General features: G+C 36.4%; 1 protein-coding gene and 3 non-coding genes across 4 annotated transcripts in view; all 4 read right to left on the minus strand.

Moving 5' to 3' along the window:
* Positions 1-22799, minus strand: part of LOC135681767 (centrosomal protein of 290 kDa) — a 47568-nt gene that overhangs the window by 21051 nt on the left and 3718 nt on the right. Inside the window, exons 6-31 of the mRNA XM_065196410.2 lie at positions 22084-22149; positions 21079-21144; positions 20420-20473; positions 19693-19746; positions 18892-18990; positions 18131-18244; positions 17465-17533; positions 17264-17353; positions 16653-16775; positions 13876-13929; positions 11267-11330; positions 10682-10782; positions 8950-9021; positions 6895-6965; positions 6365-6557; positions 5157-5230; positions 4884-5007; positions 4350-4457; positions 3580-3661; positions 3370-3422; positions 3184-3243; positions 2792-2896; positions 2059-2101; positions 1672-1778; positions 897-986; positions 280-408 (exon numbers count right to left, since the gene is read on the minus strand). Coding sequence (XP_065052482.2) covers positions 280-408; positions 897-986; positions 1672-1778; positions 2059-2101; positions 2792-2896; positions 3184-3243; positions 3370-3422; positions 3580-3661; positions 4350-4457; positions 4884-5007; positions 5157-5230; positions 6365-6557; positions 6895-6965; positions 8950-9021; positions 10682-10782; positions 11267-11330; positions 13876-13929; positions 16653-16775; positions 17264-17353; positions 17465-17533; positions 18131-18244; positions 18892-18990; positions 19693-19746; positions 20420-20473; positions 21079-21144; positions 22084-22149 — 2265 coding nt within the window. The remainder of the gene's footprint in view (positions 1-279; positions 409-896; positions 987-1671; positions 1779-2058; positions 2102-2791; positions 2897-3183; positions 3244-3369; positions 3423-3579; positions 3662-4349; positions 4458-4883; positions 5008-5156; positions 5231-6364; positions 6558-6894; positions 6966-8949; positions 9022-10681; positions 10783-11266; positions 11331-13875; positions 13930-16652; positions 16776-17263; positions 17354-17464; positions 17534-18130; positions 18245-18891; positions 18991-19692; positions 19747-20419; positions 20474-21078; positions 21145-22083; positions 22150-22799) is intronic.
* On the minus strand, positions 8751-8822 carry Trnag-ucc (transfer RNA glycine (anticodon UCC)). The gene has a single exon. It is a non-coding gene; the product is annotated as a tRNA-Gly (tRNA).
* Positions 9327-9398, minus strand: Trnah-gug (transfer RNA histidin (anticodon GUG)). The gene has a single exon. It is a non-coding gene; the product is annotated as a tRNA-His (tRNA).
* On the minus strand, positions 14875-14948 carry Trnan-guu (transfer RNA asparagine (anticodon GUU)). The gene has a single exon. It is a non-coding gene; the product is annotated as a tRNA-Asn (tRNA).

Genomic DNA, 22799 nt, shown 5'->3' on the forward strand with positions numbered 1-22799 from the left:
AATTGTAGGGATAAATGTAAAAACATACTGAATTTAGGTAGGGCAAGCTTCAAATTTGGTAGCATATGTTCTAGCATGTAACAAAATACACTGGACAGCTTTAGTGCCATATCATAAATAAAGAGTTGAAGTTTAAACATTGAAACAATAAAAAAGATTGTTGAAACATTTTGGATTGCCTAAAGCATGGTTATAGCATTTAGATATCTAGAAAAGTGCTGCACCGATGGTAGATTACTGGTTGATATCCGGTAGCGAATTAATAAAATAAACTCTTACTTCATATTCTTGTATACGAATCTGGTCTTGATCTCTGACTAAGCTCAAACTATTGTTCTCTTCTCGAAATTTTTGAAGCTCAACCTCTCTTTGTTCTTTCTCTTCCAAATATTGGGAATAGAGTATACTCTAAAAACAAGACAGTAAAATTCATCATAGCTCAAAATTGAATTTCAATTAACAAGTGAAACGTGGCCCTGTTTTGGAATTGGTTTCAAAGTGGCTATTACAAATAAAAAAGTTAGCTGACTCGAAATAAACTGCAAAAGTAGCTTGAAAAAGATTGGGCCAGAGTCTTACCAAGAGCTAATTCCAGTCACCCCTCGAAGCCCCCGTAAATGCGCCAGAATCTGCCCATTAGGCTCGATGAAAACATGAAACAATTCTTTTCGTGTCTTTATTGTGCGATGGAAAATTTGAAAGGTAACCATTTCAAGCAGCTATTTCTTAACCAAGCTAAAGTATTCCTGATGGTTGCTATACAAAGCCAAAAGGTGATTTTATCCCATGTTGCTCCCTCTCAATGCTACTGGCAAGGACTTCTTGTTAAAAACTGGCTATCAATGCATCCTGACCCTATCCATAACTGAAAATGAACTAAGTACATCAAAACACACCTGCTGGTGCATAGCAACAGAGAACTTCCTCTTGTACGACTGTAAACTTTCTTCCATGGTTTTGAACTCTTCTTCTTTGTTGGAAAGCTCCTGCAAACATCAGTTGAATTTTGCCGGAAAGTTTACACAAAGTTACATGACAAAAAAGAAGGTCAGTCTATAACGGTAGCCTCAAAATAAAGCGACTCATTTCCAGGTTAAGAACTAGTAGAAAACTGCATGTATCCAGACCCCTCTAAGTCTTGTAACACTCTTTAAAGAAATTTAGTCATTGTACCTTTTGCTCACCTAGGATAAATTTATTAGCCTAATAAACATAGAGTGGTTACAGCATAAACTCAGGTAATTTGAAAAAATTCGTTGGTCGATTTTTTGGATCTCAAGCAAAGCAAAACCGTTGAGTAACATATACCATACGGTTCTTCAAGAAGAAAATAGATTTGAAGTAGGCGAAGGTTGAACATTGATCCGTATTTATGTTTCACACAAAATCTTCACTGACAAGTTTTTTCTGGGCAGACGTCGTGAAAAAGATACCATCAAAAAAGAATGGCTGATGGTTGAGTACGACAGTGACTTTCAAAACAGTGATCGACCATAGCTAGGTTCGGAAATCTGCCTGGAAAAGAATTATCTTTTGATGATGGAGATAAAAAGTAAAGTGATTCTGAGACATGGGGCCTTGACACTGATAAAAGTTGTAAGTTTTATTAACAATGTTTAAAAAGCAAGGCTCTCTGATTCATTACAACAACTGTGGCAGATATTATGTTACCTGAAGAATTTGAATGAGAAATTCGTTGAGGCTAGCAATGATGTCGACTGATGATGGATTCATCCCTTGTGGCAGTTGAAATGGACTGAGTTTGATGATCCCTTGGCCTACAGATAACATTAAATTCAAGAATTACATAGCATGAATACCAGCTATGGGTTGATGAAGTACGATAATATAATGTATTCCAAGGAAAGCAACACTTTTTAAAGATCCTATTGAGAGTCATATAGTAAGGCTGGCTTGAGGGAAGAGACGGTATGTAACAGGCATCAAGAGATACATTATCGAAGCTGATTCAACATCGATAGGTATTATCCAGGAACAGACCTTGTATCTACCATTAACTATTTCATGCGTTATTACATAAAGTTCTTCAGTTTTTACCGGCTTCTTTTAAAAGCTCCACCTCTTTTTCCGCTTCCAGCATCTGTTGACAATATAGGAAATAACATAGAAAGGTAGTGATACAAAATTAAAACTACGATCAGGAAAGACATTGAGCAAGAAATTATTTTTAACTAATTGCCTGATAAATAGAATTTTGCATTATAGCAAAGCAGTGTGTCCGAAAAGGTTCGCAGAAAGGGTCTCTGCAAGTAATACAATATGTTTAATTGAGTTATTGATCACGGTTTGAAAATCATAAAAAAAGATGGTTACAGATTGAGCTTTACAGCAGAGAATTCACAGATTGCATTCAGGGATTCAGACACCAGCCGAAAAATTTGGCAGGAACAAGTGTTAATTACAGGCTTATAAAGAAAGTATGTGCCGGAAGTATTTTGCTTCACAAGTAATAAGGGGTCATTCCACCGTCATCAGAGACCCCTGTTCCATGATACAGCTCTATTTGCGTTTGCAAAAAAGGAAAGTGCATAATTGTACCCCTATCTCTGTACCCCTACCCTTATCTTATGTGAAGAATTATCTAATAAAAAGTACTGTTTCCCTATCTGTCATAAAGTGCTCCGTGCCGTATAAGAAGAGCTGTACACCCTATTGATGTATAGAACAGGGCGGTTCTAATATGCTACTCCGGTTTTCACGCTTAATGTGACCATCTGGTAACTGTTCCAGAATCATCTATATTTCCAGACCGAAATGAGCTGCTACTTGCCTTTTGATCTTTTCGCTCAATCTCTGTAATCAGTCCGTTAACTTCATTCCTGGAGTTTCTCAATTCCAACCTCAGTTCTTCATTTCTGCCATTCAGCTGATCAATCTATGGTTAAAGCACAAATATGTATGGCAGTTTTGTTCGATCAAGCTGAGGTGGAAAAGTGATTTATTTTTTCATACAAAACTAAACATTCTATAATGAAAAGGAATCGTTGAAAACTAGTGCCCGATAACATGTTCAAGTCCACAGCAACTAGAATATATGTGTTTAAGTGACGTAATAAGGCCAATTGATATAAAATTTGTTACGAAAACCTAAATTCAATGAAAAACCATAAACAAAATTCACAAACTCAGGGCAGAAAAATGGAAAATACAGCAACGGCTCACCTCAGCCTTCAGCTTCAAGTTTGTATCATACTGTCCAACTGCATTTCTAGACTCAATCATCTGGAAAGATTGCAAAAAATAGAATTCTGATACACATATTCCCACAAAAATAGTTTATCAGAAGAAAATACCCAAAAATATTTTCTGGCTGATTCAAATTGGAAAAGCAGGTGTGCTAAATCTCACCGCGATCAATTTCTCCAGCGCTGGAATTCGCAAGTCAAGCGGCCCATTCTGATCTGAAAAAAAAATCAAAATGCAGTTTAATAACAAATAAAATTCAAGTCTAAAAAAAGGACCAAGATAAACAAAACCCAATAATTTTTCTTAAAATTTTTTGATTAAGCAATTAATTAAAATAAATTAATGTATAATATACTTTCCCATTTCTCTTACCTTCTTTGAATCGGTTATCTTTCACAAGAGCCAGTATTTCTCTAAGACCAACTTCAAGTTGCTTGTTTTCATCTTTTAACTCCTAATATTGATCAATAAAAAATGACGCGGCTTATAAATACCATAAACTGGACAAATTCCCTTCATCCAAAATAACAGAAAACGTCTTTTGTAACGTTATTTCAACTTTTAATGAGAATATCTTGCCAAAAACTCACATCACTCTTCGAATCAAAATGTTGATTAAGAAAATCTAGTTTCAGGAGTTTCTACCGAAAAATTTATAGAGAATTGCATAACGCTATCTGCACATCGAGAAGGTGCGAGGAAGGGTCCATGGTTCGAGTACCTGGCATGACCAAACTTTCACCCAGAGTGGGGGGAGTCGCCAGCTTTCTGTAATTCCAGGCATATGAATCACGAGGTGTGGTCACATCGAGAGAAAGGACCAGGACACTGCTTGATAAGCTAGTGAAGGGTAAGCTTCTAAGTATCCTAAAAACTACCTTCGGATGCTAGGTAGCAACAAATACAAATACAAATACAAATACATCAAGAAGAAATGCTGATTTTTATCTGCAACTAACTTTGCTTGAATTGATTCTATTCAAAACGCACTTTTACACACTGAAATATAATATTCAGAAAAGCTAGAAGCAATCACTCAAAAACTCCCCTTAGTGACAAAGGACAGGCTAGGGTTTTATCTGAACTTGAATTGCAAATATTTACAAATTACAAACATTGCTTTAAGAAGATAACGACTTTACCTTATTTTCATTCTCCAATTTTGTCACATTTGATTTCATTTTTTCTTTACTCTTTTCAAGCTTGGACTTTTCTTCAGGATTTAACATCTCTCTACCTTTATGGTATGCCTTGAAGGTAATAGGAAACATGTGAAGAACATGAGTAGGGTCCCCCTTGTTTTTACAAATCAAGTGCTTGATATGTAACTTTTCACATAAGTTGCAACATCAAAACCAGCTAAGCATGCAAAAAAGCAAAAAAATAAACTACGATAGGTATAAAAAAAATGAAAAAGTTTGATCTAAAATATTTCATACTTTTCAAGTGAAATACTTTTCAAGAAGGTGATAAAAAATGAAATAAGGAGCAGACATTTAAAGTTCAATAGACAATACTTCAGGCAAATATTTAAGTGCTAGGTTAAAACCTGTCCTATGGTTATGTTTGTGTGACCAAAAGTGATTTCTTTATAGGACTTTAACACAGGCCTATAAAAAACGGGGCTAACATGTGAGTGAAGTCGACTGAATGTAAAAGAGGTCAAGTATACTTACAAACGACTGAGTGGCATCTGCGTGCACCTCTTTCACGCTGATTGGTTTGATAACAGGTTCTTCTTGCGAGACCAAATCCTCCACAGTGACAAGATCTTCAGTTGTAAGGCCAAGCTCAACTGCCCTAATAGTGAAAAAAAAAATCTCAGAGAACATGTAAAGTATTTCAAAGGCAATCATGACATAGTTTGTCAATTATGACATAGCATAAGAAAGTTTAATAATTAATTTCTTAGTTTGTATCAATATAATGATCTATTTTAACGGACGAACCTCTCTCCTCTGTGCATTGCTTGTTTTCTAAGCATTTTCTTTAAATGTTGCCTCTCTTCTTCCAATCTCTCCACCTAATACAACAAATGAAATTCAAAACACGATGTTCCTTAAAATCTTACTATATACGCTGATTCAAAATTTATACCCGGTTAAGAAAATCTGATAATTTTACGTAAAAATGAAAAATTGTGAATAATCATATTGATCTACGATTTTTAAAAAAAGGACTAAATCTTCGCATTGCTATGGCTTTAAAGACATAACTTTCAGCCCCTCCATCCACTTAAAGAAAAAAGTGGACACTGAATTTAAGCACAAGAGAGCAATTTTAATGTATAACAGCTCTACTTGGGGACTGACACAAAAAGAGACGAAAGGTCTAGATGCTTTTCACAGACAGCAACTGAGACAGCTAATAGGAAAAAGTATCCTAACAAGATCTCCAATCAGAACTTGTACAAAAGATGCGAAGAAGGACCAATTTCAATTGACATCCTCAAGGGTAGATGGCGGCTGTTTGGTTACATATTACGTTTGTCCGACGATACACCGGCTGTGAAGGCAATGAGATTTTACTTTGAGGGATCGGAGAGGGGATTCAGAGGCAGACCTAGAGAAACTATCGTGACAACCTTAAATAAAGATATCACCAGAGCAAGAGCAATGAAAAGGTCTTTTTCACTACCGAACATAAAGAACAATGGAGATTTTGAAAAGATACAATCCACAGCAAAGGACCGCAAAGAATGGAGAAGATTATCAGAAGTAGTGTGTAGAGCTGCAGAAGCAGAAATGACATGAAACCTTCATGTCGGGACTGCGCAACTGCAATAATATATATATATATAGAGCAATACACAATTTTATATTGAGAAAACCTAAATTTATAACTGAGCATTGATGTTCTTAAATTTCCTAGTTTTAGTTGTGAAATTATACTTACGTCATTCTTAAGCGTAACAACCTGTAAATTTGCTAACATCGATCAACATCAACATCGTTTTTGTAGTTTCTTCAACACTTAAACAATTTTGGAATTGAAATATTCTAACACAATGCGAATTTGAAGATAAAAATATAAAGCAAAGATAAAAAGCCGAACTGTAGACGAAATTCGGGCTAAGATATTATTCTTAACTGTTATTCAAAATTCAACAAATTTAAGCTTCAATATTCTTATAAATGCAAATAACTGCCTAGCATACCTCCTTCGCAAGGACTCTGTTAAGGGCCAGTGCCTGCTCCTCCTTAACTTGCTTTTTCTTGCGTATTGAATCAGCATCTAGTTGCTCTTTTGGGTCCAGTCCCAAACGCTCTCTAAGCTCCTCATTTTCTAACATGCAGTCATCAAGTTCCATTTGAACATGATTGAGGCTCTGCGTCAAGTCTTCGATATTTCTACATGGAAATTTACCGAGTTTTGAAACCTGAGCTCGGTTCAACATTTTATTTTAATGACAAAGCATTCCTAGAGCTTACAACGAATTCATTAGAAACGGGAAGTAGCTTGATCTATTAGAATTTGACAAATAAAATCATCGAAGAAAATTATATTTTCAAACATTAAATTTAAAAAGCATCCATTTCTAATGTCACTTGGTACCAGTGGTAATAAATGGAAATTTTAATTTGCTGGAAAAAGAGACGCTGTCATCTTGAAATTAAAATACTCCTTCAAGGTCTTGTGTTAAGACTTAACGAATAACAATAAGAATAGAAGGTAATAAAATCTTACTTGTCTCGAATTTTTATCTTTGTTCTAAATTCCTTAATTTCTTGCACAGCTTCTGGCAAACCAAATTGGCCCTACGAGGGAAAATTCAAGTTTAGTTATATTAAGTACCAAACATTTTATTGAGAATCATTTTTGGTTCAGCAGGGCAACCGAAAATTACTCCCATCGTAATTTTTGAATCCAAAATTCCATCTCACAGAAATTTCAAAATCAGCATCGTCAATTTATGCTTTACATTGGTTGGTTTCGCAAATAAGAAACAATGCTTTGCTTGAAATTTTCAGATGTCAGAGGATGTGGAGATTCAAATCTAAGATGACGAAGCATGACTGAAAGATGTTAAATATTTTTTAACTACATTTTTTAACTACGAACATTGCTTACGTACTACTAAAATCACTGCAAAAAGTCTTGGAACACTAACGTCAGTCTTCAAAGGGAAATTCAGCCATCCCCCTCTCCCCTAGGAACAATGTTGATTTACTATTGAAATAATAAGGGGGTTACGGAGTACGCTTTTTTGTGTGCCTTGTATGCTGTTTTTCTAAACATTGTTTTGGGGGGAAATGGGGACGGAAATTGTTTTAATCGGGAAAACAAAATGAAAATGAGAAATCTCAGCGCAAAATGTTGGGTGTTCCAAGTAACTTTGGCAGTGATTGTACATTCAATTCAATATCAATTGTCATTTCCAAATTTCGGTTCTTTTCCATCATTAACAAAAAACCTAAGCTCGTCATCACTTCCTTTTTCTTTCTTATCTACATCCAGGTATTTAAACTTCACCTCGACTTGTACAAATGCTTTTATCCGCACTACCAAAAGTACGTTAAGGGAAAAGGCGGCTGGCATTTAGCAAAGGCATTAATCTGGTAGGCGTGCAAAGTGAGCTGAAAACCAGGAGGTCCAAACTTTTATGCCACCACCCTCTAGATTGCCAAAAAGAACATCGAATCATATTTCGACCCTTTTATTCTCTTAAAAACATATTTTACGTTACTGCTTAGTCTAGTTGATTTTAAAAGTGAAAAAGGCTTAATACGGAATCTACTTTAAGAATTTCTGAATTTGTATCAGACAACCTGGAATACCTCTGTATCAAAATCTTCTAAAATCAAGCTAAAAACAGTGATGTGGTAGCAAACTTTAAATCTTTCACTGGCAATATTTCCTTAAATTATCAACACATTCAGCTGACCATGTCAAACATTCTAAACAAACTTTTTTAGACGTCATACCGGGTAAAAATTTGTTTTCCTTACATAGTTCAATTGGTTACTGGGTGGTTACCAACGAGAAATTTTGGCCAGTGCGGTTAATCGAACTAAGTTCCAGTAGAAAAATTGAGTAAATAGATTTGTGTGAAGAATTATTTTAGCGAAATAATCATTCAATGGAATTTTCATCATGAATTTCTCACGACAAACAGATGAAAGTTTTTCTTAAATAACAAGGTAATTTCTAGTTTTCGATCATATCATGGCGTTTTAAACTCTGATGAAGAGTATCAGACGAACACGAAAAGCTTTAGTTTACTCAAATGTTTCCTTTTTTCAAAGCTTTTCGTCTGACACTCTTTGACACTCGTTTAAAGCTTTAGTTTACTAAATGTTTGCTTTTTTCAAAGCCATTTACAAGTTTTGTACCACAAAAAGATTTTTTTTTCAAAGCCATTATCAACAACGTAATGTCCTTGAAATTATTTTTACCGAAGCTTCAGAACGCCAACAATAAAACATCACCCTAACAATATTGTTCTGACAATTAAAAACGGCAAAAATTGTTACTGAACTAAAAGTGAAAGTTCCGCGTAAAAATTCAAGTCCTAAAACTAATTTGGAGCAGAAATGAAAAAATGCGTCAGCCGGGAGTCGAACCCGGATCGATTGCTTGGAAGGCAACCATGCTAACCGCTACACCACCGACGCCTGTTGAATAAATATACTACGAAAATATCGTAGATCACCACAATAGAACAAACTTTGTGTTCCATTGAGATAAAATTTACTATGAGTTGTTTCTTACGACTCGAACAAGAAGTTAGTGTGTAAGTACCATCTCGTACTGCATCATCCTTGCTCGCAACTCGCTAATATCCTTGTCTTTTTCTGCGATGTCCCTCTCAAGCTAAATGAAAAAGAAAAACAACATTAGGGAAATACAAGGTTTCATCTAATTAATTGATAGTATTTTCTTTTGAAAGTTTGATCATAAAAATGATAATGTTTTGTTCTCATTTGTTACTGTTTCTCCATCTTAGCCTTTTACGTTAGGTTTCTGCATGAGGCCTGCAAGTTAAATGGCAAGACTTTTAGGGAAACAGAGACGCCAGGGGGGGCAACCATTTTGATATTTAGATTTGGAAGCGTGGGACCCTGACCTTGGCCCTGTTTAAATGCAAATAGGGAAGAAAATGCTAGAACTGCTAAAAATGCCGTGACCAGGATTCGAACCTGGGTTATTGCGGCCACAACGCAATGTACTAACCACTATACGATCACGGCCCATGAAATTAAAGAAACCGCAAATAGGGGAAGCCCTAACAAAGGGGCAGGTAAACAGGAAGCAGGTCCTCAGTCCCCTAGTCAGGACCGTCGCGAGGCAAGCCGTGTTGGGGGGGGGGGGGGGGTGTGGACTACAAATTTACCTGATTAACAAATTATTCTCTGAAATTCTTTAGTTGCTGTTACAAACCTCTGCAATACATTTTGCCAATCTAACTCTGCATATAATTCGCAACTTTTATTTTTATATGATAATAACGGATTTTCCTAATAGTTTTGTCCAATCTGCTTACGGGACGGGCAAGAACATAGTTACTACCTGAGGTGGCACTATGGCTGCCGCCGAAGGAGCAGAAAATTTTCGAATTTTGATGCTTCCAGTTCCCTCGAAAATGCACTCTTTTAAGTAAATTTCACTAAAGCAATCTTGCTAATCCTATTGAAAATTCTTTTTTTGCAAACAAATTGAATACCAGATAAAAACAACTGGTACAATTTCGCCGTGGTCTTGAAAAATACCACGTTGTCACTTACTGATAAAGCTAGGTAACAAGCAGCACTGGTTGTCAATTTAAATCCCTCTTTCCATCTTAGCACTCCTTTTCAATGGCAAATATATCTGGAGCTCATAGTGATATTTTGTTGACGCATCTACCGAGAAACTTTACGGGAAATGGACACAAGGCAGAATTTTACCTAAAGAGGGCCTGGATTTTTAGATTCAGTGCCAACAAGGAATCTTCAAATCTTCAAATCATTAGTTTGTTTACCTTTATTCTTATCAAGAAATGTCATACTTAACCAACGGAGCAACTACCTTTGCTTGATCCTTTATTATTTAATGATAGGGAGGTCTCTGAAATACCTAAAGCGTTTCTTCCACCGAACGGATTTTACCTGAAATTTCCTACTGAGATACTATTGGGGGTGTGACACGTTACTTTCGGCATTTTAAAGTACGAAATTTCATGCAATGTTTTCGTATTCCAAAGAACCCCTTGAGACTTGCTAGAAGCTAGTCAGTTCTTTTGAAAACTGGACAGTACTGGTAAGTTGAATGGTCACTATCCTGACTATATGGTAGGACAAAATAGACAACAACGATGGAGTTCTGGATATCGTATAAACCAATACATTGTTGAGGGGTAGATGGGAACATTTATTGAAAATATGTAAAAACCCTTTATATGGCCTTTAGCAACTATCATAATGTAATGATATCTGCTTCTCTGAATTTGGTAAAAAATTCATTTAGATTTTTACTCTAAACTCAAGATTGTTACCTTCATAGCCTGCTCCCTTTCTTTCATGGTTGAGATTTGTTCTTTATGCAGCGTCTGGTTCAGTGACTCTATTTTCATTTGCTGACGCATGGAAGCACCACCTTAAGAAATAGCCAAAAGATAATGTCAACTCATCCAACATGAAAATCATTTCAATAAAAAAATAATTTTTAACATAGAAAAATAGTCTATTTTCACAATGCTTGGATTTTCAAAAAAGGCATTCTTTCATTACGGAGAGTGTTTAGAGCGCGGTTTCATATGATATTCCAAGGGACCCCTCCCTCAAACCCCCACGCCTCCAGAAGGCCACATAAGCCACGGCATTTTTATCATAACAAACAAAAACTGGTGTATTTTAGCTCGTTTGCTGTTTAAAACCCTGTCCTTTCGTCAAAATATCCACGCTAAAAGTGATACAGCGATATTCGTCAGAGAGAAAAAAATGGATAATAAATCCCCGTCAGTACAAATTCCCTTAAAGAGAATTTACAATAAAACATATTGTCACGAAGGCTGTTTAAAATACACTGACAATAATGGTAGATACAAAAGTGATGATGGAGTATTTTGAACGCTAATCACCGTCTTTAGCCTTCTGCTTTGTTTCTTCAATTCTCTCTGTTATTGACTGCATGTCTTTGGAAGCCTGGAAAGTATGCAGACAGATATGTCAAATTTTATTGTAAACTTGACTCTTTACAAAGTCATTATGCGTTGGGACTAGAATCCACAAATCAAGATATTAAGGGATATCAGAAAGGACTACCATTAAACACGGGATAGGGAGCATATCAGATGCAAGGAAAAGAACTCATTGGCAACCTTTGCCAAGCGTTTCTGCTGGCTCGAAGCTAAAAATAGAAGGAAATGAAATCTTCTGACTATATTTTCGAATATGACAGATGATAAGAATAGGGGAAGCAAGATGAAGGTAAAGCATTTCAAGGTTGACAATTGGTTAGCAAGGTTAGCTCTGCAAGGGAGAAATGAGTTATAGGACTAAGTTCGGGGCTAGGCATAATTTAGCTGATTTCCAGGGAACAATGTCCATGTAAATATTTGTAAAGGTAGGTTGATTGGGAACACCACGCCGACAAGAAAAAGGTTAAAGTTGTTAAAGACGCCAATAACGTTGGTTGAATTTCGTCATCGAGATGGTGCAAGATTGAGCGTCACCCAAAATATGGGAGCACTACTCAAAATAATTTGTTATTGGTAAAGAGCTTAAATATATTAGGGTAAGAATGGCCAAAACGCCATATTAAAAAAGTTTTTGAGTTGTGGATTTAACGATGGAAGAAATTTCAAACAAGGATTGGATGAAACAGAAAGTTTTGAAAAAGAACAGTTTTGAAAATCATCAGCGAGTGGGGTTGAGATATCACATTGAAGGGAAGTAAGTGTTCATAACGGAAATGTTTTGTGAACAGATGTGTATAAAAGAAAAATAGTCTTCACTTTCTAAATCACCTAGCTATTAAGAGAGCAATTAAAAAAAGAGATTGAAGTAGGGTCTCAATTTTATCAAAGTGGAACAACAAAACAGACCTTGGAAATCTCGGAATTTAGAAACAGCTACGCAAACTACAATATTTCAACAAAAAAGAGCTTCAGTTGCATTTTCTGAGTTTGATTTTCAACTTTCGGTTGCTCCGGAAGGAATTTCAACATTTTAAGACACCCCAGCACAAAGTATCTCTCAATTCACCATAACAAAATCCCTCAAGCAAGGAAAAGTTTTTTTAATGAAAGTATTTTACAGGTACACCTATCATCAAAGCTCAGTTTTCGTGTTTTCGTAATAATGGATATTGTTCAGAAATAGAAGAAACTTGAAATTTGTTTGCAATTCATATCTTAATTACAATTTCTTGATAAATTTTCTATTATTTCCCGCTTGAACTGATTAAAACTTTCTGTTACTTGTTACGGTTACTTGAATTCTTTTAGTTAAAAAACTTTGTACGGCCATTTTTTGGCGAAGGGTGCAACACTTTCGGACCGAAACTCGGAGAATTTCGGGGCATAACTCCTAATGAATGTATGGCGAAAGTTTCATACATTTGGAAAATAAAGTATTGATTGATTTTTCTCAACAACGTATTCAGAGATGGTATATCCTCCACGCTTTGATTTATGATGCTTCTTAAATTGTCAGTGTTCCATGGGCTCCGAGGCAGGATGGAAAGTTGGAGGGGGGAGGGGGGTGCTTGTCAAGGGAATATCTAGAAATCACAAGAAAAGATTTTGAAAAAAGCTCTCTTGTTTTGCAAAAAGTAGGGGGGAGGGGTATGCACAGTGTTCATTTCCTTCTCGCATCAAACACACTTTACTTTCCGTCTATACTTTAGCTGTCGATCAATACTTTAGACTTCATCTCGAGGCGAATATAAACATGTGCGCGTTGAGCTCGAGACGAAAGCTCTGATCGATGGACGAAAGACAGAAATGTATATCTTATGTATGTATACAGACTGTTGCTTGCCTGGTTCCTGTTTTGTTTTCCCAACTGGATGGAGATTGAAAAAAAGATGGGGGAAAAGACGATAAAATCAAAAACCAAGCTAGGGCAAAAGTAGCAATAAGAGTGCGACCTAAAGAGAATTTTCAGATATTCCCGATAGATACACTGACAGCCATAAATTTGCCCGACAAAATCTACCTTTTTGAAAATTAGGGGGTGCAGCACGTTTATTTGCCGAAGTGACCCGTTTAGTCGTTGTTGAATTAGATGAAACTATAAGAACCGTCGAACCAAGAAATCAGAACACGCTTAATGAGATTTGTACTTTCTTTTACTGCCGAATCTGCGAACACAAGCCTGTAAAACCCTCGTAAATTCAGTGGTTTTACACAACGGTTTTACACAACAAAAAGAAAGCTGCCAATCCACTTGATATGGGTTTGGTGAAGAGACACATTTCTTAATCGTTTAATTTAATGTTGGACATAAGAGCTTCCTTCATTACATTTAAATATAATCAGCTTTTTAAGACATGAGAGGTGAAAATGAGCACCTTGCGTCCGATACTCTCGGAGTCCTTGAGATGCCGAGAGTTTCATAAAGTGGGTGAAAGGAACCAAATTGCCTTGGCTGAGAAAGGGGGATGGAGAATTTTTAACTTAATCTTGGTTGGCTGGAGACAGCATTCGGTTTGAAAACAAAACTAAAACAAAACATGACACCATACCACTTCTAAACTCTTCTTGAGTTCATTGATTTTTTCATCTTTTTCTTGATTACTCTAAAACAAAAATAGAGCGTAATCAGTGCATTGAAAATCGTTAAACCAACGCAACTCACTTTTGCAACTTTTAAACATTAAACGAACTTCCTCTACCTCAATATTTTGAGCTAGTTGAGAAACATTACAGTGGCGTACCCAAGGGGGGGAATAGGGGGATCCGGACCCCCCCCCCACTTTTCTAAAATATGATCCTCGAGATTTGTCCAGAAACGATGTAAAACTCATTGGGGGGGGGGGGGGGTTGTATACTGTATGCTTGTGTCAAAAACAATTGTAAAATGCCTTGCTATTTACCGTAGCTAATATGAATCAAATAATTGGGTGACATTTTGCAAAAAGGGCGTTTCCCGCATTTGCGAGTGTCTGAAGGGCGTGGTCCAAAAAATTATGGGGCTCCGCCCTAAACCCCCCACTAGTACAGCCCTGGGTACGCCACTGATTACTTCGATTTTTCGTTTAACATCTACTTTACTTATTGTCACCAAAAATGACTAAGAAAATTGTGAAAAAGCAGAGAGGCGGAATGGATCTATGTGGGGGGGAGGGGGGTTCAACCTACGAGTTGTTTTCTGTGCTTGTTAACATCTTTATCTGGTCATGAAAACGACATGAAAAAAAATCAAATTGCCCAATCTTTTATTTCACCCGGTTTACAATCAACAGAATACTTCAAACTCTTCGTGACCTGCACCTTTCAACGCAACAACTTTAAACTTCAAAATGTTCCCGGTTAGAGAGATTCCAGGTTGCAACTTGCAAGCCTGTATGTACATGTGTGTAACGCCGACACGTTATTAGTTTAGAAATAATCTTAGACGGTCTAACAAACTTACTATTCTTAAAGAAGTAACTAAACAGTGCATGAGAACTGAATACAGTTCTGTAGAAAGTATGTAGAAATGGCGAAGTTGTTGGTTGTGAAAGAGGCAAGAAAGGAAATTGCGTCCCCGGGTGGGCTCGAACCACCAACCTTTCGGTTAACAGCCGAACGCGCTAACCGATTGCGCCACGGAGACGACGCTTCTCCAGTCAGTAATATCCAATTGTCAATTTACGTCACAAAACAGCCGCTGTTTTAAAAGAAAGATGGGGTTGCTTTCGTAGGTACAACTCGTAGGGGACCATTTTTTAATAAACAAGCAAGCACCAATTCATTAGGCTTTTCTTTTATTATATCCAGCAGACAGGCTTTTATGAAACTTGCCACCAAGCACTTTGGCTCTTACCAATTGGTAATCCGGTTATGTTGGTAACTACTTATTCTCAACGATGCCTGTGCTTTTCGTTTCTAAACAATAACCAGCCAATGGGGACATTTTCTTGGTAGCGCAGCATATGGAAATGGTACTGACTTTCATGGGAGTATCCCTCACAACTCTACCGTAAAAGTTCTATCAGGCCCCCCGGGGGGGCTTATTTATTTCTCCAGTCCTGAAGGGGGGCTTAAAAGAGAGGAGGCTCATTAGAGAGAGAGGCTTATTAAAAATTTAAAGTAAAAATGTTTTAAAATGCCTTTTTCTATTTTTTGTTATAAAAATGTCACACAAATGTTCTCAGAAAACTTTTCTAGCAGCTTCGAAAGTCTAATTAATCAATTACAAAGTCCTTATTTTCATCAGAATCACCAGGATCAATTGATAACCCTGGGACATCTTCTAAACAAATTTGGACGGATTTTTTGGGAGCACAAGTACGTCTTTACATGGGCCCTATTTAATGAATTCGATCTTATCATCACACCCGTTAAGAGACCCACTAAATGCGCATGTTTTTCTATGTTTTCTTGTTTGACAACAAAGACTAAAAAGGGAGGCTTAATAGAGAGTGGGGGCTTATTTTAAGTGTTTGCTTGTTAAGGAGGGGCTTAATAGAGAGGAGGGGCTTATAAGAGAAAAGGGGTTTAATAGAGAGAAGGGGCTTAATAGAGCTTTTACAGTATTTACATAACTATTTCAAGACACAAGTTTTAGGCATTCTTCACTGTCTGACCCCACTTTTTTTATTGTTGCTCTAATTCCCATTGTAATCACTAATAGGACTCTTTTTTTGCGGCACAGAACTTGAAAATGGCTTTGAAAAGAGCAAACATTTTACAACTTATTGGCTAAAAGCTTTTTCGTCTGACACTCCTCGGAGCATAAAACGTCAGAATAAGGGTCCAAAAGAACACGATGAAAAATATATACCCAGTTGTTGATCAAAATAAGCCAATCAGAAAAACGCAAGCCCGAAGAGTTCATCAGTGCCGCGTGCCTAAAGAAAAATTACCATTGGAGTCCAAGAGAGAAAACGAACTCCTTCTGCCTACACAATGGCGGCTTTTTCGTTTGTGTGTAGATCAATTCCAAAACTGCTAGATGTAAAGACGACCGAGCTCTGAAACATGTCGTGACTCTAGCTTGCGATAAATGTGTATAGGGTGGCGAATACGACCACTCCCTACGTAACCAGCACTTTCGAATTAGGACCCTAATAAACGCCTAGGTTAAAAACCAAATAAACGCCCCTAAAGTGTAAAATGTTCATACAAATTACCCATTCCATTCTTTCTGCTATAACAACTGAGTTAACATCCCTGTATCGTTTCCCAGTAACACAAAAACTTTAACCATGTTATGATATACTATCAGATGGGAAGCTGCTGAAAAACACATGAACGCTAAGCAGCATGTTTCAGGCTTTTGTCTGAGCAGCTATACGTCGAGGCAAGGAGCACTCACCAAGATTAATTCTGCCATGGCATTTTTGTCAGTATCCATTCTGGCAGCCTGCAGCTGTTTCTGCAATTCGGCAATGCGTTCATGCAACTGAACAATTTCCTCATCTTTGTAAGAAACAGCCATCTAAAAAAGGTAATAATTTATTGAATATTCATTTAATACCCTCTGAGAAAGAAGTGGCTTGAGATAAGGCATGCCAGGAAGTCTCTGTTTACCAGGAGACCCCTCCTAGAACCGGATACCTCCAAAGAACAGACTAAGGTGGAAGTATTATACAAGTAACATCTAGAAAATATCTGCCACCCACAACGGACAGTATATCTGTCTAAGATGTGTCCGCTATAACATCGTTTATCTCTATTCAAATAAATGCTTTGTGTTCACATTATGATATACTCATTTTTTATTCCTTTGAAGACAATGGCGACATAAGATAAACACTAACATCTAAAAGCATAGGCAACTCCATAGATATATACAGAGATTTGATGAATCTCAAAAACTGGAATCGACTTTTAGCAGGAAATCAATTTACTGAACAAAAGTCAAATTAAAAACTTTTAAATTGATATATCTCGAGTTCTCAGGTGATAAAAAATAAGGTAGCGAACCTTCCATTCATCTACTTTCTTGCTGAAAGCCACCATCATTTCATCGTCTGCGTCTGTCTTCAAATGACGTTGCTCATTCAGATCTTGCACCTGGAGTTTAAGAACAGCAGTTTCAAATAAAATAGAACAAATAATGGAAAAAAATATTAAACTCTTGAAAACACTGATGGAAGAATATAACAAAAGAAGAGCGAGATTCACCTGTGATCTCAACAGATCTCGTTCCTGTCGCATGTTCTCAAGCAGGGAATCCGTGTCCTCTAAGACGCTCTGTGAATCGAATTAAGTCCAATTGAATTTGCAGAATACAAAATTTACAATATCAAGCAAAGAAAAAAAAAATGTATATTCCAAGCTTGGGCCAAAAATTGCTAGAACTAAACAAAAAATAGAAAAACCGAGCCAAAAAAATTAAAATGAGAAAAACACATTTGTGAAGAATTTTTGCGATGGATAATATCGGTCTCACTGTACTTGACAAATATTTTGATACTGGGCTTTTTAATGCTTGATTTTAAAAAAGGGTCAAATATTATTCTACACACGCAAACTAATGTTTTAATTAGTTAGATGTGTGAAAGAAAAATAATTAATGATTTGAGTGGAGATTACTTTAAAATGAAGATGGAAGTTTGCCAGGTATCTTAACAACGCAATTACTACAAAAGAGAAGACCAGTTTTGGGAAAAAACCTATAGAAGAGGAAGCAACGCAACTAAAGCGATTCTTCGTGGCACAAAAACGATGTCTTTATGACATTCGTTTATAACATACTAGCATTTCTTTAAGCAGAACGCATTAGATGCTATGGTTGTTGTGGTTTGTGTCATCTGTTTAACTGGGGGTTTGGATAAGGGGCAGTCTTACCTTCAGCTTAGCATAATCATCTGCCATCTCATTCATTGCCGCTGTTGCATCTTTAAGCTCCTTCTGAGCAAGAGTCACGTCTCTTTGCAGCCGATCATTCTCATCCTGCAGCTCCTGCGCAATTACAAGCTCTCTTAAATTAGAACACCATATCAAAGCACTCTATTTAAGATGACGTAAGCAAGCAGATACATAACTCATCACATAGCAGAAATATAAGCAGGTATTTTATTCTACTCTTCAGTTTAAAAGGCACAAAGAACAAACATTGAATGGAGATTTATATCCAGGAGAGTGGAAATCTGTTGGTTTCTTGTTCTGACCAATCAGCGATCGCTAGACCTGCATGTAGTTGAAGGCTCCAATCAAGAAAATGAGCACTTACTGTCTATATATTTCTAGATTATTTCATCTTAAACAAACAGAATCAAAAAAGCAAAAATCAAAAATGACCTCGATTGCCCAATGATTCTGAAATTGACGTCACTGAAATTGTCTAAAATATGTCTCTCGAAACGATTGAAAAGCTGACGTTCAGTGCTCGGTTTAACTCCACAGAAAAAACGTGAAAATTAGAAGCACTGCACAACCAGAAGATGCAAATATTGAAGCGTTAAAAAATACGCACCTACTGTCATATCACTATTGATGCAAAATTGTTGACGGAAGTTTCCGCAAACAAAAGTTGAAAGTCTGGTCAAGGCCTGAATAGCTAACTCGAGCTAACTGGTAGATCTTATGCCAAATTTAGCCTGACTTACCCTGATTTCATCAATAAAACCCGAAATCTCTTTGTTTTTCTTCGATATCTGATCTTTCACTGTCATATCTTCACCTCGACGAAGGATTTGGCTTTCTCTCTAAATTGAAGAAATAATTTGGGAATACGTTTAGGAAGTATTGCTGCTAAAAAATGAAAAATTTCTTGAAATGGTTGCGAAAAGAATAGATGAGTCTGAAATAAATTTGAATTGAAATGCAAATGCTTGCCTTATACCATAAAAGTAGTATAGAAAGGGATTTATAATTATTACCCCGCATGCCAACGTACCCTGTGTTCAAACCCATTCGAAATCATTAATTATATAAAGTTTACAGTCAGAAGTCAAAGTTAACCAGCGCCGAAAAACCTCTTTTTGCCAAATCCACCTCTTATTCTCCATCTTAAACTACGGGTCTTTGCCATTGCTTCGTAGGATACAAGGCTTTTCTTTGTTTTCTTTTATTGAGCCGTGTTTGCAGGTTTTAAATATTTCAACAATCCTAAAATTGCTTAAAACATGCATTCAAGTCCATGTGGCTAGAATGCAGGATAATCTGATGACTGTCAACAAGACGGTATAAATTTAACATTCTTGCAAAATTATTAACAAAAGCTAAACAGGTTAAAACAAGAAGTGTTACCAGCTCAAATAAAGATTCCAAATTAAATCTAATTCAGATGGAAAACAAGAAATGCAAAAATCTCTTGGAGATTCAAAAAAGTTTGAAGAAATAATCTGAAGGCTTAAGGCCATACAAGTGCAAATTAGTGAAACGTGAAAAAGAAAACATTGTGTTACTTGTGACTCAAGCTGCCTTTGGTAGTCTTTGATATGGTTTCTTAGTCTATCTCCCTAAATCAATAAAATCATAATGATTGGTTATAGCAAAATTGATCTTAAAAAAATTGGGGAAAATCTGGCCAGAAAATTAAAAAGAAAGTGTTCAGATATTGACATAACACTGAGTTTAAAATATTAATCGTTCTCTTTGTTATCAAAATAAACATCAGCTTTAAATTTTCAGTAGCTAGTTGTTGCGAATCGAATACTCAAGCCTTATCATAAACACGGACTAACCCTGGCTAGCCCCGGTTTAAGCTTATCCGAGTTAGTTTTCTCGCTGTGCAAATGCCACCTCAAGAAGTGGCTTAGTATAAATCGAGCTTGGCTGAGTTTTCGAAATTGTATTCTTAGCACAAACTGAGGTGAAGGTCAACAGGGTTCGTTTCTTTTAATGGCGCCGTCTAGCAAAAAAAGGCGCCAAGCAAGGATCTAACTAAAACTTACTAATGTCAAACTCGCCCGGGCAAACCTAATATGGAGCAAACCCGGGTTAGTATGTATAGTGTAAATGGGGCTTTGTTTTCGGGTTTCCATTAAATCATGGAGCTTTTCCATATCGCCTTATTCAAGAATTAGATGTGCTGCTTTCCTACCCATTCATTACCACTCATCTTCATGATAAAATCCACTAAATTGGAACAGGATAACAACTTTAACCTATACTGTCAACCAAATGTATTACCTCTCTTTTCAACTCTGTGTTTTTCAAATCGAGGTCTTCGCACTGCTTTGACAACTGCCATTCAATAAAAGAAACGTTAAATAAAAAAGGCGCCAGAAAAAAGAAGCAAGAGTCTAGCAACAACTATTGAATCAACTGAGCAACAGAACACAGCACACAGAAATAAGTTCAAAAATGGATACACCAATTAAAACACAACAAGAGTCTTTTGACTAAATAAAAGGTTTTCCAGACTGTTGCCTGCTCCCTGCTTTTGCTTATAGTTTTGATTATTACTTTATTACTTATAAGCAAGTTCCAATTTAGAGACCGTTTCACATCACATTCGGAATTATCTTGTTTTGCTGCAACATCTTTCACGACATCATAGATTTTGTGGCTTTACATAGAGACTGATTTGAAAGCATCTTATTTGTACCATCACTTACAAAAATTTTAGCAAAGGCAAAATGTTACTGAAAGGATTTAGCTTTAATAGCTAGTCTTCTTATGGAAAAAATATGAAAAATTCTGAAGCACTTCCCATTTGATCTAAAGATAGATCACGTGCACCATTTCTCTTCATGAAGACGGGGCATCCTAGCGAAAACTGCTTGGATATTTCAGCACGACAATTCCTCTAAATATACAATATACTTTTCGATTAAAATTCAGATTACCTTGTCTCTCTGTTGCTGCTCTTTCACTAGTTTTCTCTCCAGCTCTTCAAGTTCCTTTTCGTATAGCTACAAGTTGAATAAGATTATTAACTGTGAAGCTTCTATGCATTAACAGGACCCAATTTAATGGCAATTAGTGGGACGTTTTGTTGTCTGAATATTGCTTCTGGGCAGTTTTGACCGATAGCAAAAAATTCTGGAACAAGCAATTTGTGTGTTATTTGGAAGTATTTGGTACTGGTTATTTTAGAGTTTTCAATGTTTATTCTCAAAAGTTGCAAAGTTATTATGAAATTCATTACTATCGTCTATTGTCTATTGTCCACCAAAAGGCTTTGGTAGATAAAATGTCATAAAAGTATTTCGACAGTAACAGGGATGTCAACATTGTTGTGCACAGAAAAACAAAAGGCCTCGGGCAATGAAATTATCAACAAAAATATTTAATACAGTTAGGACGATAGCTAAAGTCAGTTGACGTTGAGAATCAAAGACAGCACGGTCTCAGGCATTTTCTCTTGGTTAAAGACTGACATTCGGAGGTTTTTTATCAACCTGTTAGTGCCTCAGTTTAGCAAAAGTCCTTTTGCTCCTCGGGGTATCATTTCCAGCGGTAGTCTTTATAACTTTATTTTTTGTCAAATATCTTCCTCCACGTGACTGTAGCTTCAAAGTTGAAAATATATAGAAAGCGTTCAAAGTAATACGATACATTACTCGTTGCAAAGTGTATCAACATCAGCAAAAAATCACATGTGCATATTGGATCTTAGAGACAGCGAAAGAAATGTACTTAAAATCATACCGAAAATTGCCCTGATCTTAGTTTTTAGCATGTTAAGCCCCTTCAAAACGTTTCAGCCCCCTAAATCTGTAGTGTGCTCCGCGGTCCTTGTTGGATTTCTATGCTCCGCGGCCAATTCTCAAAATTGGGACATATAAAATGAACTAAAAGTGTTTTCGGATAACGTTTATGACAATAATTCAAGGAAAATTAATCCAAACCTTGTTTCTCTCCTCAAGCTGTGCCATTTCGGATTTCAAATACTTGTCCCCAGCATTGCTATATTTCTAAGAAAAACAAATACCACTTATCAGTGACTTTAGTTACCGTAAAACATACTTTTCTTAGCATAGTCTGCATTCGCTAACAACTCGCTCATGAATACATCCTTGGTAATGTGCGGTTGAAACTTTTCCAGGCTGGACGAATGCTCTAAGACGTCACAAGCATTTGAAAGTTTGAGGGACACTATCTCTGATCTCTCAGAGAAGAGTACTTCCCAAAAAGTTCATAAAGGGAATTCTACAAAATGAGCATTTTCTTCTAGTGCCCCCGGTTTCGTCGTCCTACGAATGCTACATTTGTTCTTTCCATATAGTATAGAACAGAATAGATAGACTCAAGCAAGAGGCACTGTTACGAGCCCTTGACACGTAATGAAAAAAGTCCGTAAGTGTATTCGTTACAAAATTTTTGTGTGAAAGTGAAATTGCAAATGGCAACACAGAGGGTATGACGGTTGATTAGAAGGTTATCGAAAATCAGTAAATTCAACATCTGTTCGCTATGTTGTCCTGCTATCTAGCCAACGCTATAAATAAAAGGATCAGTAGATCTAAAATCCAAAGAGAATTTATCAAATCTAAATTTACGAAAAAAAACAAGTGAAAATAAGAATATAAAAAAGTAAACATTTTGCTAAACATTAGCAATCAAA

Source organism: Rhopilema esculentum, chromosome 17, assembly GCF_057945365.1.
Source record: "Rhopilema esculentum isolate cy_ngs chromosome 17, ASM5794536v1, whole genome shotgun sequence".
In the NCBI taxonomy this organism is placed as follows: Eukaryota; Metazoa; Cnidaria; class Scyphozoa; order Rhizostomeae; family Rhizostomatidae; genus Rhopilema; species Rhopilema esculentum.